The 15104-nt window shown below is 36.4% G+C and overlaps 2 protein-coding genes across 3 annotated transcripts; one reads left to right on the top strand and one right to left on the bottom strand.

Annotated features, from left to right (window-relative positions):
* Positions 1-119: 119 nt before the first annotated feature.
* LOC104901770 (uncharacterized) lies at positions 120-13090 on the top strand. 2 transcript variants are annotated; one of them, XM_010689391.4, is made up of 12 exons: positions 120-384; positions 1777-1966; positions 2079-2153; positions 2483-2589; positions 6112-6172; positions 6334-6393; positions 6479-6553; positions 7163-7306; positions 8827-8881; positions 11172-11294; positions 11911-12134; positions 12771-13090. In XM_010689391.4, the coding sequence occupies exons 1-12, from the start codon at positions 353-355 to the stop codon at positions 12771-12773; spliced, it is 1149 nt and encodes a 382-aa protein (XP_010687693.2). In that variant the 5' UTR covers positions 120-352; the 3' UTR covers positions 12774-13090. The 2 variants fall into 2 exon arrangements, with proteins under 2 accessions (XP_010687693.2, XP_010687685.2); XM_010689383.4 differs by having other exon boundaries at positions 121-384; positions 12758-13090.
* LOC130592056 (uncharacterized) lies at positions 13083-14732 on the bottom strand. Its single transcript, XM_057396154.1, has 2 exons — positions 14183-14732; positions 13083-13105 (listed from the first exon to the last, which is right to left on the bottom strand). The coding sequence occupies exons 1-2, from the start codon at positions 14730-14732 to the stop codon at positions 13083-13085; spliced, it is 573 nt and encodes a 190-aa protein (XP_057252137.1).
* Between the last annotated feature and the right edge of the window lie 372 nt (positions 14733-15104).

Genomic DNA, 15104 nt, shown 5'->3' on the forward strand with positions numbered 1-15104 from the left:
ATGTTCCCGTATCCCATTTCCACATTTCCACATTTCCACATTTCCGTGTCGCCTATCAGTTTATCCCATTCTCTAATTTCATAATTCCTATCCCACATACCAAACGCCCCTAGGGGTAAAAGTAAAACGACTGTGCTTCACATTCATTTCCAAGGACAGAAGTTACTGCAAGCAAACGAAGCTTGACGACAGACCGTTGGAATCTCTCTCTCGTGCTCCATGCTTTTTCTTCGTTGTCTGCCTCTGCGAAGTCATAACTCCTGAGAAACTCCAATTTCGGAAACTCCAATGCTCAATTGAAGATTTATCTTTCGAATTTTGATCGGAAATCAGTTCTACTGATTGCACAACTATGTTCGCACATGGAGGTGAAACTCCTTCGAGGTATCATCTCATCGCTTCTTATTGCTGAATTTCTTCTTAATTTGATCATATTCTATTTATTTCGAAGTTACACAAAGTTTTATGTGGTTTAATTATGCTCGCTCAATTTGTCAATCTTCATCAACCTTTAAATTACAAATTGTGGTGTTTATAATTGTCAATTGGCATGTGAAGCGGTTGGAAAATCAAATAATACTGTTAATTTGTAGTGTTAAAGTTGATCGCGTATACAAATCAGATTCTACTCAAGGGAACAAAAAGCACATATAAGTCTAAGTATTCATGGAGCATTTAGTATTATTGATAATGCTGACTGATAAATACCGTCTGGCGTCTCCGTTTCTTGTTAATAGTTACACTTTACTTTTCCACGCATGCCAATATAAATGTTTGAACATTAATATCTCTAAATTTTACATTTGTAAAATTGATATTAAATAAGTTCTTATCGAGACGAATCAAACAAGATCCCACAATTGAAGCTCTAACTAGTGACTGGTAACTTAAAAATTCAATATGAATTTTAGTGTAATGTTTCCCGTTCTCTCCTAATTCAGATTGATTTCTGCATTTCGGACAATAACTCTGCCTAGTAGTTTGCGAAGTGGTTTAGGAAAGGCGTGCCATTGTTGATAATATTTCTTGAAGTGAATTACCTGGTTTTACTAAGAATCTGTGTCCATGTTTTGTGGTTGTTGATGCTAAATTGGATGACTTTGAGGAAAATAGTTATCTATGGTCATTCATTGGTGATAAATAAAATGTCATTTGAGAACTTGACATTTCATGATTTGAAGATAACATACATAAAGGTTACCATTTTTTCTCTCGTTGGGTTTGGTGTGTGTGTTGGGGGGAGGTTGCCTCATCCACTTTTTCAATGGCAAGTGCCTGTTACTTGCTTCATTGCAAAGATTTGACCTTTCTCTATAGCTTTGCTACCTTAGTAAGGGACATTTATGCCCTTATTTAAAATTCTAATATCATCATATATACTTTTAATTTTTTACAGAATCTTGGGTAAGCCATCCTTGTCCTTTTGGGGGTGACCAATATAGGCTCTTGTAGTCATATATACTTTTTTTTTTCGTTGGAGAAAAAATTATATCATATATAATTTGACATTCTTATAATGCTACACTTATGTCTTGACGGATATTTTTATGGGATTCCTTGTTTGGGATTTTACTAAGATACTCCCAGTGAAATACTTTTTTGATGAATTATTCTTTCAGCAAACTTTTTTTTTTTTACTGCCGTTGGGAAGATACTATGTAGCCTTGTTTATTGTTGGCTCACAATTCTTTTAGCATAGAGCATATGCTTTGTTGAGTAATGTTTTTTCATAAGCTCCTCATTGAGGTTTTCATTGATGGAATTTTTGGTTGGAAGGTATGAATTGTTGAGTTTGGTGAAGAAGCACTCTAGTTTATTGGGGAAGACTGTAGTTGATGAGGAGGATGCATCAGATGTAGAATTGGATCAAGCTTTCTGGCATGATATTTTGAATCTCTACTTCGTTCAAGGCAAGGAATCAAAAGGGCGTCAAGATGATGATCTCATTTTTTTTGTTAGGAAAATGGTGCTTAATTATCTATTTGTCCTTCAGTGCATGGATATAGTTACATATCTAATGCTTGTAGTCAAATCCATTTTCTTACTCTACTCTTTCTATTGTTTTATCGTGCTTGCAGAACTTGCATGGATACGGTACTAACGATGAGTTAGATGCAAATGCTCCTTACTTTGTACGCAGGTGGGCATCTAAGGTAAAAATCGAATTGAACTCATATCACATTCATACTTGATAGTTGTTTCGCTGTGCACCTCAAAGTTTAAACCATGGCCAGAAAGACTATGAGTGGTAGTATTGTAGTAGTTGATTAAGTATTGAACTTGACATGTTAAGTACTCTCATGGTCTCATTCGTGGAACTTTTGTTTTAAGTGTGGCCTTTGGAATACAAGGTGCTGCCCCCTTGCAAACGCAAATAAAAAGTTAAATTGTAGAAGAAAGAAAATTGGATATAGTGTATATCGGCTGTTTTCTTTGTTCTAATTGTAGAAGCATAAAGTATACTTCTATCTTGTATACACAGTTGGATAAGATGGTTGGTGACGACTTGATTGAGGTGGATTGGAGGCGGTCACTATATTTGAACCTGATTGCTCACACTTCATTCACCGTAACTGTTGCTATCTGCAGGTAGTTTTTCTGTCTTTGCCAATTTTCTTTCTGTTCTTTTTGTGCTGCCATCTGTCTCTTTCATGACTTTTTGGTTTGCTTCCTTCTCTTTCTCCTCACTTGTTCATTTTGCAGTAGAAAAATGATGATTACATATGTTTATAAACCCTTGCAAAGCTCTCATTGAGGGTGCTACAGTGTTTCATTAATTTCATCTTTCCTCGCTGGCAGTCCTTTATGCTAGTGTAGTTGGCTGTGGGGGGACTTCGTCAAGGAATTCCTTGTTCCATCAGATTATCCCTCTGATTATTCAAGTTTGTGCACATGATCTACTTCTAAGTGTAATATGACACCAGTATCTTTTGCTGTGATATTTTGTTTTATTTCACTAGATGGAAAGATATAACTGTAGGCTTTTTGTGACTGAAATTACATATTCTGTGGCTTATATTACAGTCACCAAGATCTAACAGTGGATTGATTTTAATTTGAATCCAAGCTAATAATTCCCTTCTACTATGCGTGTGTGTAATTGGATGTTAGATGTGGTTGCTCTTAAAGCATACTTTCTTATAGAGCGTAGACAAATAGTTGCACTGCTAGGGAGTTGGTGGTTTAATTGTTCATTGAAAGACTAGGATGGTAGCAAGGAATTTTTAGTAAACATAGGCCATTGAATTTTTAAAGACTATTTACAGTTTGTTTGTTATGGGTACATGCTCCTTGGAATGCAATTCCATCACCTTTGATTCAAGTATCGATTTCATTGGCTAGTCTCATGTCTTCAAGAAGAAATATAGATGCAAAGATGCAAGATCTTTGATGAACCTAAGCTAGTTCGGATATCTGTATATCAAGATGTCTGCATGGACTGCTGAGCTTTGTTTGACTTTCGTAAGGTCAATGTATTCACTCTAAAGAATAGGATTGGAAAGGTTCTTGATTGTAGATAACAGGCTGCACTCGTAGAGGGCCATTGGCCATGAGCTCTATCTTAGATGCTCATGCGTAAGCTTATGAACATTGTCTTTTCAACAGTCCAATGAGCCTTAGAATCTGCTTTTAGAAAGTAGTTTATGTTCTCCAACTTTCCTAAGCCAGCATGTCACAGCACCAGCAACAATATCACTTGTAGAAAATTGCATCTTAACAGCTGGTGCAAGGATATACGCACGACTCACTAAGGGGGGAAGAGGGTGTGTAGCTGTATTTGTTTGAAGAATTGTTCACTTGGGGGGGTTTGGTATTTTGGTCATATGTTGGTTTAACCTAAATGCGACAAGAGAATATGTAACAGTTAACCAAGTTCTACGTGGTTCAGTTGATGCTGAATCTAGGTTTACTACCTGTCTCTTGTAATTCTTAGTATGTAATATTAGAGAGTATAATCTAGCTTTTACTAAAATTGAAATATAAATATTTTAGAACTACTATGACCCTATAACTAAAATTAGTTGCAACTTAGGTGCAAAGACTTGCGCACCCGAAACTTGAGTACAACCTTGTACCCTATTGAGTACATCATTGTGTCTCTTACATTTATGCGCTATTAGTTGTCAGAGGCATTTTGATTTCTGTCTTAAATCCTCCCTAAGTTCAATCTTTGCAAATTAAATTGAAACTAACGCTCGAAGATTATGTTAAAAAGCATGCCGCTGTACGAGTTTAACTAAGTTTGTCGCTGTTTTACGTTTTCGGAAGGAGATGCTACGGATGTTCTATGGTCTTTCACAAGCTTTACTTCATAATATAGGAACTTGGTGTGCTTAGATTGAATCTTTTACTTTATGGATGAGATCCTTTGTTAAATGTGGTAACAACTTTTTAGTTACCTTTTGGCCATTCTTTTTATTGGGCTATAGGAATAACTTGCGTTTAAGGAAGATATTGTTGAGTTGCTATGTAAATTTTTATTGCGACAACAATAACCATCTAAAGGATCTTACTAATTGATAGGGTTTGTTGAAATCAATATGCATCCAACCGTAGCCTTCACACATGAGGCTTTTGCAGAGGCGTTTAGAGGATATCCTAATTGATAGGGTTTTGCTGAAATCAATATGCATCCAACCGTAGCCTTCACACTTGAGGCTTTTCGAGAGGCCTTCTTATAGTCTTTCAAACATGAACATATGTATAATAAATGAAGAGTGAATAAGGGTGAAAATAAAACTTATTATTGCAATGGATATATATTAAGGATAATATTACTGCAATGAGAACTTCCTAAATGAACAATTTAGTAGAGGTAGACGATTCTCTTTCCAAGGTAACTTGGGTGGTTACCAAGCACGTAATTATGGCAGTGTGTTTTTGAAAAGGCGCAAAGATATGTCATGTTGGAGACCCCTGAGCTCTATGTTTCGCGGTGAGTTAAGGTAATAGTAAGGACCTAAACTTTGCAAAAGCTTAGAGTTAAGCTATAATAAACATATGTTCTTTATAATTCTTGAATTGTGATGAGTGGATCTTTTTCAATCTATTCACACCGCAGTGGCCATGAAGCACACTGTAACACCCACAATAGTTTCCAAAGTCTGCAACACCATGACCATTACCGCAATTTTGACCGTCTGATTTTTTTTGTTGTATAATACTTCCTACTTTTTAAAAAAAAAAATTGTACCATTTGGATTTGAACACTGTTCACATATTTATTTGACCATTTTCTTGTGATTTATATGTAAAGAAACATATAGTCACGTGGGATGTTGTTAGATTCGTCGCGATATATATACTTCCACAATATCTGTTTCTTATAACTTTTCCAAAAGAATAATTCGATGTATTGACAATTGAAAATATCCATTGATATGCGGGAAACTCAAATGGTGCATTTATAACAAAAACGAAGGAAGTAGTTTATTTCCATGGTGTACTTATGTATAAGATCCTCTTTCTATTAAAAAAAGAAGTGTGCGTCACTTGAATGAGGTTTGTGTTTCATGCTGTGTGCTGAGTACCTGTCACCTCAGTGCTCCTTGAGCCTTTTTAGACATTGGTCTGTCTATCTATGTTGAGATAGTCATTTAGTCACAATGAATAGAGCTTCAAATGTGTAGTAGTCAGGTTGCTAAACAAGGTATGAATTACAACTAATTTTTGGATGCTTAAGATCTTCATGCTTCAGTGCTGGATACAGGATGGAGGAGAATCTTCGATAAATTGATCGTTTGTTGAGAAGACAGTAGCATAGATCCATTAATTGCTAAGTTATATGTCTTAAACGAAGGATAAGTTAAGGAACCCCGGTGGAAATTTTGTATTGTGTTTGATTTATATCTTACAGTCTATTCAGTATTCACAGAATATTTTCATTACAAGTAGAGTCAAGTATCATTAATATTTAAGTTAAGCTACATAAAACTTTGCTTGCACAAGGTTTCTAGCTATTGAATTGATTCTTGAAGGAATTTTGGGAAGGATGCATGATTAGGTGAATTGCAGATCTACTTGGGCCGTATGGATGAAATATTGTTTTTTTATTCTCACTTGCTCTAGAATATCCTCATAATAATTTAATCTGAGACTTATTTATGTTAGCAATCAGGTCCTCCAACATCATCGTGTGGGGCAAGATACACCATTGAGTCCTATATACAAGGTGTGTACTTCTTACCCCCTGTCTGTTGAGTAATTTCCTGGACAAACATCTTCGATTTTTTGTTCTAATCTGGTTCATAGTGCTGGGTTCAAGAGCTTCTGGTCCATGTCGTAATATTTGTAAAATTTGCAATTTCATTTTTTGTTATCTTTTTCATCCAGGTTGTAAAGACTGTTTATGCATCACCTAGCCGGGTCAATTTCCATTTGGATTCCAGAAAGGTAAGTGCAAAGCCAGTACTACATTCATCTTCAAGATGTACTGCTATTGTACAACATTATTAGAATTATCATATTTCGTGTGCAGGAAGCAGAAACTGTTCCAGCCTATCCAGATATATGCTTTGCCATTGACGACTTTGATTCTACAATTGACACAGTGGTAATATGAACCGTATTTTAATTTCTTAAATAAGTGTGTTTTAATTACTCAGTGAGTCAGTGTATGTTTACATCATTATATTGTATTTTGTTCAGCCATTTATGTACTTAGTAGGCATGGTAGTGGGCCAGGCAGGAAACAGCCTGACATGACCCGGTATCTCCATGTCGTGCCGTCCAAAATCTCAGCCAAGACTCGGCCCAACCCACGTGCCCAGCACGGCTAGTTAAAAAAGCCTGACATGACCCAGTATCTCCATGTCGTGCCATCCAAAGATTATATTTTTTCGGGAAAAAGGATTATGATGTATTATGTTACAAAAGGAATATATCTTTACTAAAATGGATTATAATTCCACTGTTCTTGTATGAAAAGTGCCCTCATGTGAACTTTATTTTGAGTGTATATTAAACAAATAATGTAATAGCACAAGTGATTATAATGAAGGCCCTCAACCTCAGCCTGGGCAGGACCCGCTTTTTGTGCCTCTTGCCGGTATTCTGCCTGTCTGGACTAGTGCCATTTCTAGTGCTGAATCTTTTTTATTTTATGCTGATCTACAAACTCTTGTAAATTTGCTTACTATGTTAACCTGTTTTTGCGTTGCAGGTTCTATCAGATCCAGATCATTGCTACTGTGTTGTTCTTAATGCGCATGGTGGGGCAGCATTTCCTAGTGAAAAGCCTGAGCATGAAGTTATTGAGAAGTTGCAGAAAACTGAAGGAGACTCCAGAAAGACAAATAAAACCAAGGTTTGAGACATGTATATCTCCGATTACAATGGTTGAGACTTGAGATAGCCATAAATAATGATGTACAGGATAGAACAACTATTAGGAACTTATCCATGGATATGTCATATGTGTTAATATTTAGCAAATTTCTCAGTAATAGCCTATTTGGGATTCTAAAATGTTTATGGTGACACTGAGGTCAGTGTGTGCTATCCAAAAAAATTGATGTTAACAGCAAGCTAATGGCATATATAAATAAGGGAAGTAATTAATTATGACCTTGTAGTTTACATGTTTTTCCATCTCAAATGGTCAGGGTTTTGGAAATAAAGTAGTGAATATATTCTGGAAAAATGTCAAAATAGTATACATGGCTTTTTTGGGAAAGTGCGCGTAATGTGCGTGATGCGTCTGTTTGCCTTGTTCGTCAAAAACCCTTTGTGCCTCTGCATCAGAGCACTTTCCACTTTCTAAAACTAAGCTTCATCCTGATTCTCTGTCTTACTCTGTTTTCTTATTTATTTTCTTCCAATTGTTTTATTTTACCTTAATACTCTCGTTGTCTGTTTGAAACCCAAATGTGAAGAAACTAGGGCCTGAGGGTTGAGGACTACTTTTGTATTGCCTAATCGAGGTCGTTGGTCAAATCGAGTAGGTATACCTATGATGCTGCCTTAAAGAGGGGTATTTGAATAGTGTTTATATGTTAGCTTTGGTATCTGAATTCCGAAATAGTTCTTTTTTGTCCTTTTTTTTCCTTTTAGTTTTACATCCAAAATTTTCTGACAACTTTTTTTTTTATTTACTTCATCCGTTTCATAATACTCGCTAGTCGCTACACTTCTCAATTCACGGACTCCTAGGCAATTTTTGGAGAAGAGAGAGTAAAAAGAAAAGGGACCCATGTGAGAGGAGAGAGATAGAGAGAGTTTATTCCCAAAAAAGAAGCGTAGCAAGTAATGTGAAACTTCCCACAATGGAAAGTGTAGCGAGTATTATGAAACGGAGGAAGTATATCCAAACTGACATTGTTTTATTTCTTCATTATGCCAGTAATAAAAATTTGGAAAAAGTCAATTAACAAAAATTCTAAAGATATCTTGTTTTCAATAAGAAACCATGACTGTATGCCACTATGTTGTCAGTGGGTGTTCAAAATTAGGGAAGAGTCCTTGTATCCAAACTATTTTGAGCCTTATAAATCAGACCCTTGGTACTGTACCAGTGTGACAACTCTAACTAACTACCTAAATAACATAGCCACATAGGTACGAGGTGTGATAATTGAACCATATTTACATTTTGGCTGTGGCCTTCACAGAGAATTTTATGTTCGCTGCAGTGCAACCACATCTTGAGATTTGAAAATCTTGGCCTTTCGCAATTTTTCTATGCTTATTTATAAGGTTTTTATTAGACTTGGAAGGTAGAAATATTTAGTTGTGGTAATGTGACAATGCTCATTTCTTCATTGTGCACTGCCTGGTTATTATTGAACTTAATGAATTTAATACTGAAGGAAATAATTATGCCTACAGGTTACTATATTTTCTGGATTTGTGAGCTATCAAATGGTTCGTGAAGCGTATGATGGTAATTTTTTTGAACTCAAGGGTCCAAAACTGCTATTTTATATGCAAAGAATGACAGTTTAGGATATTCTATGCTATTACTGTTTAACTCTCAACATTACCGTTTCACTCCCAACATGATGGTAGATGCTGTGGTGATGGTTCAAAGAAGGTGAATACATCTACTAGATTTTGATAAGTACCAATTATTTATTAAGTGTTTGCACATATAGTACAAGTAGAGAAGGATTTCATGAGGTTTAGTGCAGCTTTAATTGCTGACTAAGCATGTTGTGAGGCGTGAAACGGCGCCAAGACATCCTCCATATGAGTATGTGGTGGATGATCATAGATGATGGGATCACTTGGATGGATTAAAGATATGTGACACTGAACAATATGGAATCTTTTTGAGAGACTTTGCTTCCTGTTCCTGGGGTAGTGTTAGTAAAGGCTGCTCAAGACTTGATGATTTACGTTGCTGTTTCATGTTGCATGGTCTTAATATTTAGTAAACTTGGAGAATAACGTTAATATGATTCTTGCGCTAATAAACAATTTTTTGTGTAGGATAGTTTCCTTTTCTTTAATTCTATGTGCTTTTATTAAATCTCCCACATGCTGAGATTTTTATCAACTTCAGCTCGCAAAAACGCTTCATCTTCATTAGCGTTCATCTTTTTGCTAGTGGCTTGCTACCTTTTGGAGGTCCATTGCTAATTGTAGATTGAAGCATGTCTAGTTAATCTTATGTAGTTAGCATTTCTGTTCATACTTCACTCTACTCTTCAGGAGCTCAGAAATACCATGTAGTGAGCCTTTATTTTCAGTCCTCAGGTAAAATTTCCATGAAAGGTTAGGTGAAGTAGCCGTTCTAGTATTGAAGGTACTAGATAATCCTTATTTTTCTTGATGTGTTGCTTGGGCAGCATTAAATTGGTATGAAGATAAAATGAACTAAAATCTGGACAGAAGGAATAAAGGCAAGAAGATGATGATTTTGGTTAATAGACTGTAAATTGCAGAATCTTGAGAGAGATTTTCAAGCTTTCAAGTGCCTTGACAGCTGACACTAAAGATAACTCTCAAAATTTTCTCCATGATCGTCTTTCTCCCTACCTACTCTCCTCTATTCCTCTATCTAATCTCTCTACTTATTCCCCAAGCTACATTTAACATCATTATAGTCTATTGCACCCTATATAGCCAGTTTATTACATTGCGGCCCGCCCAAACTTCCACCTTTTCCTCAAGGTGATGCTAATCGGGATTCATTTCGCAGCTCTGAGAACAGTGGTCGACGGCCCACTTCATAATACTCGAAACAAAGACCTTGTTTGATTTGTGTTGCACCTCCTTATTGGTGAAGTTTTGAAATTGCACCAGTGGCTGGGTTAAAAAACTCGGTGGTTTTTTTTGGAATGAGGGCAGGTGTCAGGTTTGATGGTGTATGTTTGAATTGAGGTAGTAGCTTGTGGGAAGAAGTTATCAGAGGGTTGTTCATCTTGAGTGGATTACGCCTTGTTCCATTTAGATGGCAGCAAATGAGGGTCTCAAGTATGTGGTGATGTAAGGTCTCAGGAGATGGTAGGAGCATTACTTTGAAACTGCAGCACCACCAAAACTGCCAGAGTCCTTTGTCCCTTTTAGTGGATGATTGTATTAGTTACCGGTTGCTTTGGTTTTTTTTTTTTTTTTTTTTTTTTTTTTGCTATTCATAATGTAGTAATAAGGTACCTCATAGACTCGCAAAATGGGAAATGACAAGTGTTCGTGATAATGTATAGATGAGGGTGGTCCTGTGTTTTCTCAAAAACAATAGAAAGGGATCAATCTTTGAAAAGACTTCGTAATACTTTGTCATGTGTGACACATACATCCAAGCAATCCATCCTATGATCTCCAACCACGTGTAGCTGTCTTATTGTGATATATAACCATGTATGATGGGATTGCTTAAATCTGTGATATATGACATTGAGCACTTTGGGTTCTTGTCAGATAGGTCCGCTTTGGGACATTGTTGCTTTTATGTCAGAAATTTAGTTACTGGTGCATGGTAATGATATTTAATCATCATAGAAGATCAAATATTGTAATTCTTGTGATGGAAAAAGATTTGTATTTTCTGGAATCTGGACTGTTTCATTTATCTATCTTTTCATCTTTTGTGTCCAGTAATTCTCTTATTTGCTGGGATTTTCTGAGTATTGACGACTTTCAACTTGCAATTATCTATTTTCAAACTAATGCATCTTTAGTCTCTTTTGTTTGTTGAGCATTTTAATCATTCTCTTTCTACCTTTCTGCAGCTGGGAGATTCCGTTTAGGGAGTCTTCTTTCTTTCAGTCATTCTTCAGGTAAAGTAGATAGAATTTACATGAAAGGTCCAGGTGGACGTGGAGAAGTCGAAGTAGCTGTCTCTGGTGTTGAAGGTATTAGCAAATCGAACACTGTAATTTTTTGGTGGACTATGTAATACACTTGCTGTTGTGGCCTTGTGGGGTTGTTACTAATTGTTGTGTGCCTGCATCTTTATCACTGCTCTCAGTGTTTGTTTTGCTTGTATGTAGAAGACTGCATTTATTCATCTTATAGCTCTTGTAATATTTTCTTCCGAAGGCAATGGTTTCATATATTTCCAGTATTCTATTAATGGCAACAGTACATTGGTATGCATATTAGATTGCACATTAGCTCCTCACTCACATTTTTTTTTTATTGTTTCAAGGTATAAAATGAGTTCTTGTTACACTTTGCCTTTATTTTTACAAAATTTAGACATCATGCATCCCCAACTATGCCTCCTTTTCTTTAAACAGTCACAACTATTCCCAACTTTTGGGGTGTCTTCTCATGACAATCTCAATTCATAAGGGTTTACAATTATTTCTGGAGTATAGATATATTAGGGGTTGATTAGAGATGTTACAGAAGTGTTATCGGATTTACGTATGATTGAGTAAATGTCTCTATTTTTTCTGGATGCATGTTCACATCTTACATAATCTGTTATCAGCATGGTGATTAATGTATTTACTGTTTTACCAGACCAAAGCCAGCATTCTTTGGGACCTTCTTCACCTGTTAACTCAAAAAGTGGATTTGGTCTTGCTACAATTGTTCAGAAAGCTGCATCTGTAGCTTCTGTTGCTGCAAAACAGGCTTATGCAGCAGCTTCAAATACTACAGATGATGAGATGTTGCCCCTGAAATGCTGCTTGATGTCTATTTCATTGCCTTGGGAGAACATTGCACATGATCTCTTGTTTAAGGTAAGCAGCAATTTCTAGTTATATCATTTTATATTACACTCCTGATAGCTGTTTATAATTGTGATACTGGAGTGATGTTAACTTAAAACTGAGCACAAATATTTATGCACATGCTTATCTCAGAAACTGAGCGACATTAGCAACATGCGTCCTCAAAAGTTTCTTTTCAGCATTCTGTAATATAATTTTTCCTAGGAGCAACAGGATAGATCCAGATACTTCACTTCGATGTGCTTTAGCAAAAATGGAAGTACGACATTTCAATGTTTACTAAAATGACTTGATTTGTCTAAATTGGAGAATAAGCCATTTGAGGATAATAATATTTGCCACTTAGTTTACAGATGGAGAGATGAGCCATTGATTGACCATCCAAAACAAAGAACAAGTTTAAGTTAAATATGGTTTAAAAAGGTTATATGATGCTGAAACTATTTTTTTTAATGATCTGAAGAATTTCATGTAACTTTTTTATACCAATCTGTCAAATACCCTTCTTTTATCTATATCATCAGATTGGCAATTAGGCCTTAATTTTTATATGGACACTAAGCTAGCCTTTATCTCTTCTGCATGTATCTTTTCAAATATATTTATGCTGGTTCTATGCTAATTAAAATCAGGGTGGTCCACCAGTGAACATGTAATCTTTTACCTTGCTGAGGGGAGTCGCGTGATGCAGAACTATCGATATAATTCGTTTAGGATTCCAGATGCCAGAGTTTCTGACAGGATCCTTTGGTTAGATCATTTCAAAGGCTCGTTTCGTTGTGAATTTGTGATATCTCTAGTGCTTTGAGTTTTCTGATAGTTCTGGTGTTTCTTGAGTTTCGCGCAAACTGCAAATTCACTGTTATTGTATATAAAATCGAACTTATTCTCTTTTCAATCTCTATATTTTCTCTTATAGGAAATAAGTGAAAAAGTATGATGGAATACAAGTCACTTTTACTGAATGTTGTTTTTGAAGCCTGAAGGTAAATTTAATCAGCAGAGCATCATGACGAAGTAGCATAATAGACATTGTAGCAGTATGGTCACCAATTTTCAAAGGGACTCAAACATTGATGCAGTTGTTAAGAGCTGGCAAATATTGATCCAACCCACCCGTTTAATAAATGGGTATACCTAATCCGACCTGTTTTTATTAAATGGTTTGGGTCAGATTGAAATTTTTAGACGAATTCAAACCATCTAATCCGTTACTTAGATGGGCCAAGTTGGGATTGGGTTGATTCACTAATCCGTTTATTTTTTCATCCAAAATACCAATTTTCCTCGTTGAATGAATAATAAAAAGGTTGTATTGTATTTTGATTTGTCTTTTTATTACATATGGCTCTTTGTACTTTGAAATTCTTAAAATGTGAGGAGTTTAAGTAATTAATATTCAGATCGATGTTAATGGAAATTAGAAGATTATATTAAATAAGTTAGTGGGTCCATTTCATGTTGACCCATTTATTATTAGGTTGGATTGAATTGAGAATTACAACTCGTTTAATTAAACAGGTAACCCAGGCTGACCTATTACTAGCCCCAGTTATTAATACTAGTATACTACTTATCGTGCCTTACATGTATTAACTGAAATTTTTTAAAAAAATAACTTGGTAATGTGTTACTGCATCCGCAAGATATGCTACTCAAACACATATTAGCACTTCTAAAGAGTTGTCACTAAAAGACAAATTCCTAACATATTGCTACTTGGTCACCTTTTTCTCATGATTGGACTAAAATACGGTTAATATCTTCTTCTTTTTTGTCAAAACTAACCAAGTGGAATAATTATCCGGATTTTCATACCAAAAAATGTAGCCTACACAAATGTGTTTAATTTTTATTTTATTTTTTTTTTTGAGGGGAAAGAGAAGTGCATTAATCAAAGGGACAAAGTGTCCATAAGTACATAAGGTGTTACAGTACTAGGACAATGATGCTCCCAACATTGTTCAACACCAAAAGGCACAACTCTAGCAAGGTTATGGGCAACAGTATTCCCATCCCTTTTAACATGAGAAAAAGAAACAGAAGAAATGCATTACACATAGAAAGAATGTCCCCAAGTATTGCATCCAGATCTGAAAAGAAAATTGCTGCTTTCGTTAACCTCTTCGTTGCTACCAGAGAGTCAGATTCAAATATCACATCACCATACCCATGAGCTTTGGCCAAGCGGGTTGCCATGTAAATGGCCTTGCATTCAGCTACCTCGGGAGGCCAGTAGGCACGCACACGTCTAGTTGCAGCAAAGCACACCTTACCTTCCGAGTCACGGGCTATCACTCCAAGTCCCACCCATCCTTCTTCGGCCAAACTTGCATCCGTGTTCAATTTAATAGTGCCAACTGGGGGAGCATACCACCGGCTTGGGCTTGGAGCCGCGGGGAGGCGCACTCCTCCATAAATCCTCACAGCATAGTTATTAAAATCATCAACTTGTCTCATCATTCTCTGGCCCACAACAGTGGTAGGGTGACTTGTATGCTCAAAGACTCTTCTGTTTCTTTCAATCCAAACATTCCATAGGATATAACAACCCTTTTGAACCACATTTGCATCCATCTGACTCCATCTGACCAGGGTATCACACATGGCTTCGTCTTCCACCCCTGGCAATAATATGTAACTGCCCAGCTCTTCCCACAACTTGAGCGACATCGGGCAGCGATAGAATAAATGTGATTGCGTCTCATCCTCTCTATCACAACATGGGCACCCTGCTTCGTCGATGAGGTGGCGTCTCTGAAGCACTTTCCTTACTGGGAGTGAACTTGTGCAAGCACGCCACATGAAATGACGCACCTTAGGCGACACATTTAAGCTCCATAAAATATTCCACACTTTGTGAAAATCATCCAGGTTCCCCCTTTTCCCAACATATAAGCAGTTTTCACCGAATAAGCGCCGTCCTTAGAGTACGCCCAAGTTAACTCGTCTTGTAGACATCTAGTGCTTAAAGGAATG

Source organism: Beta vulgaris, chromosome 1 (genome assembly GCF_026745355.1).
Source record: "Beta vulgaris subsp. vulgaris cultivar EL10 chromosome 1, EL10.2, whole genome shotgun sequence".
NCBI lineage: Eukaryota > Viridiplantae > Streptophyta > Magnoliopsida > Caryophyllales > Amaranthaceae > Beta > Beta vulgaris.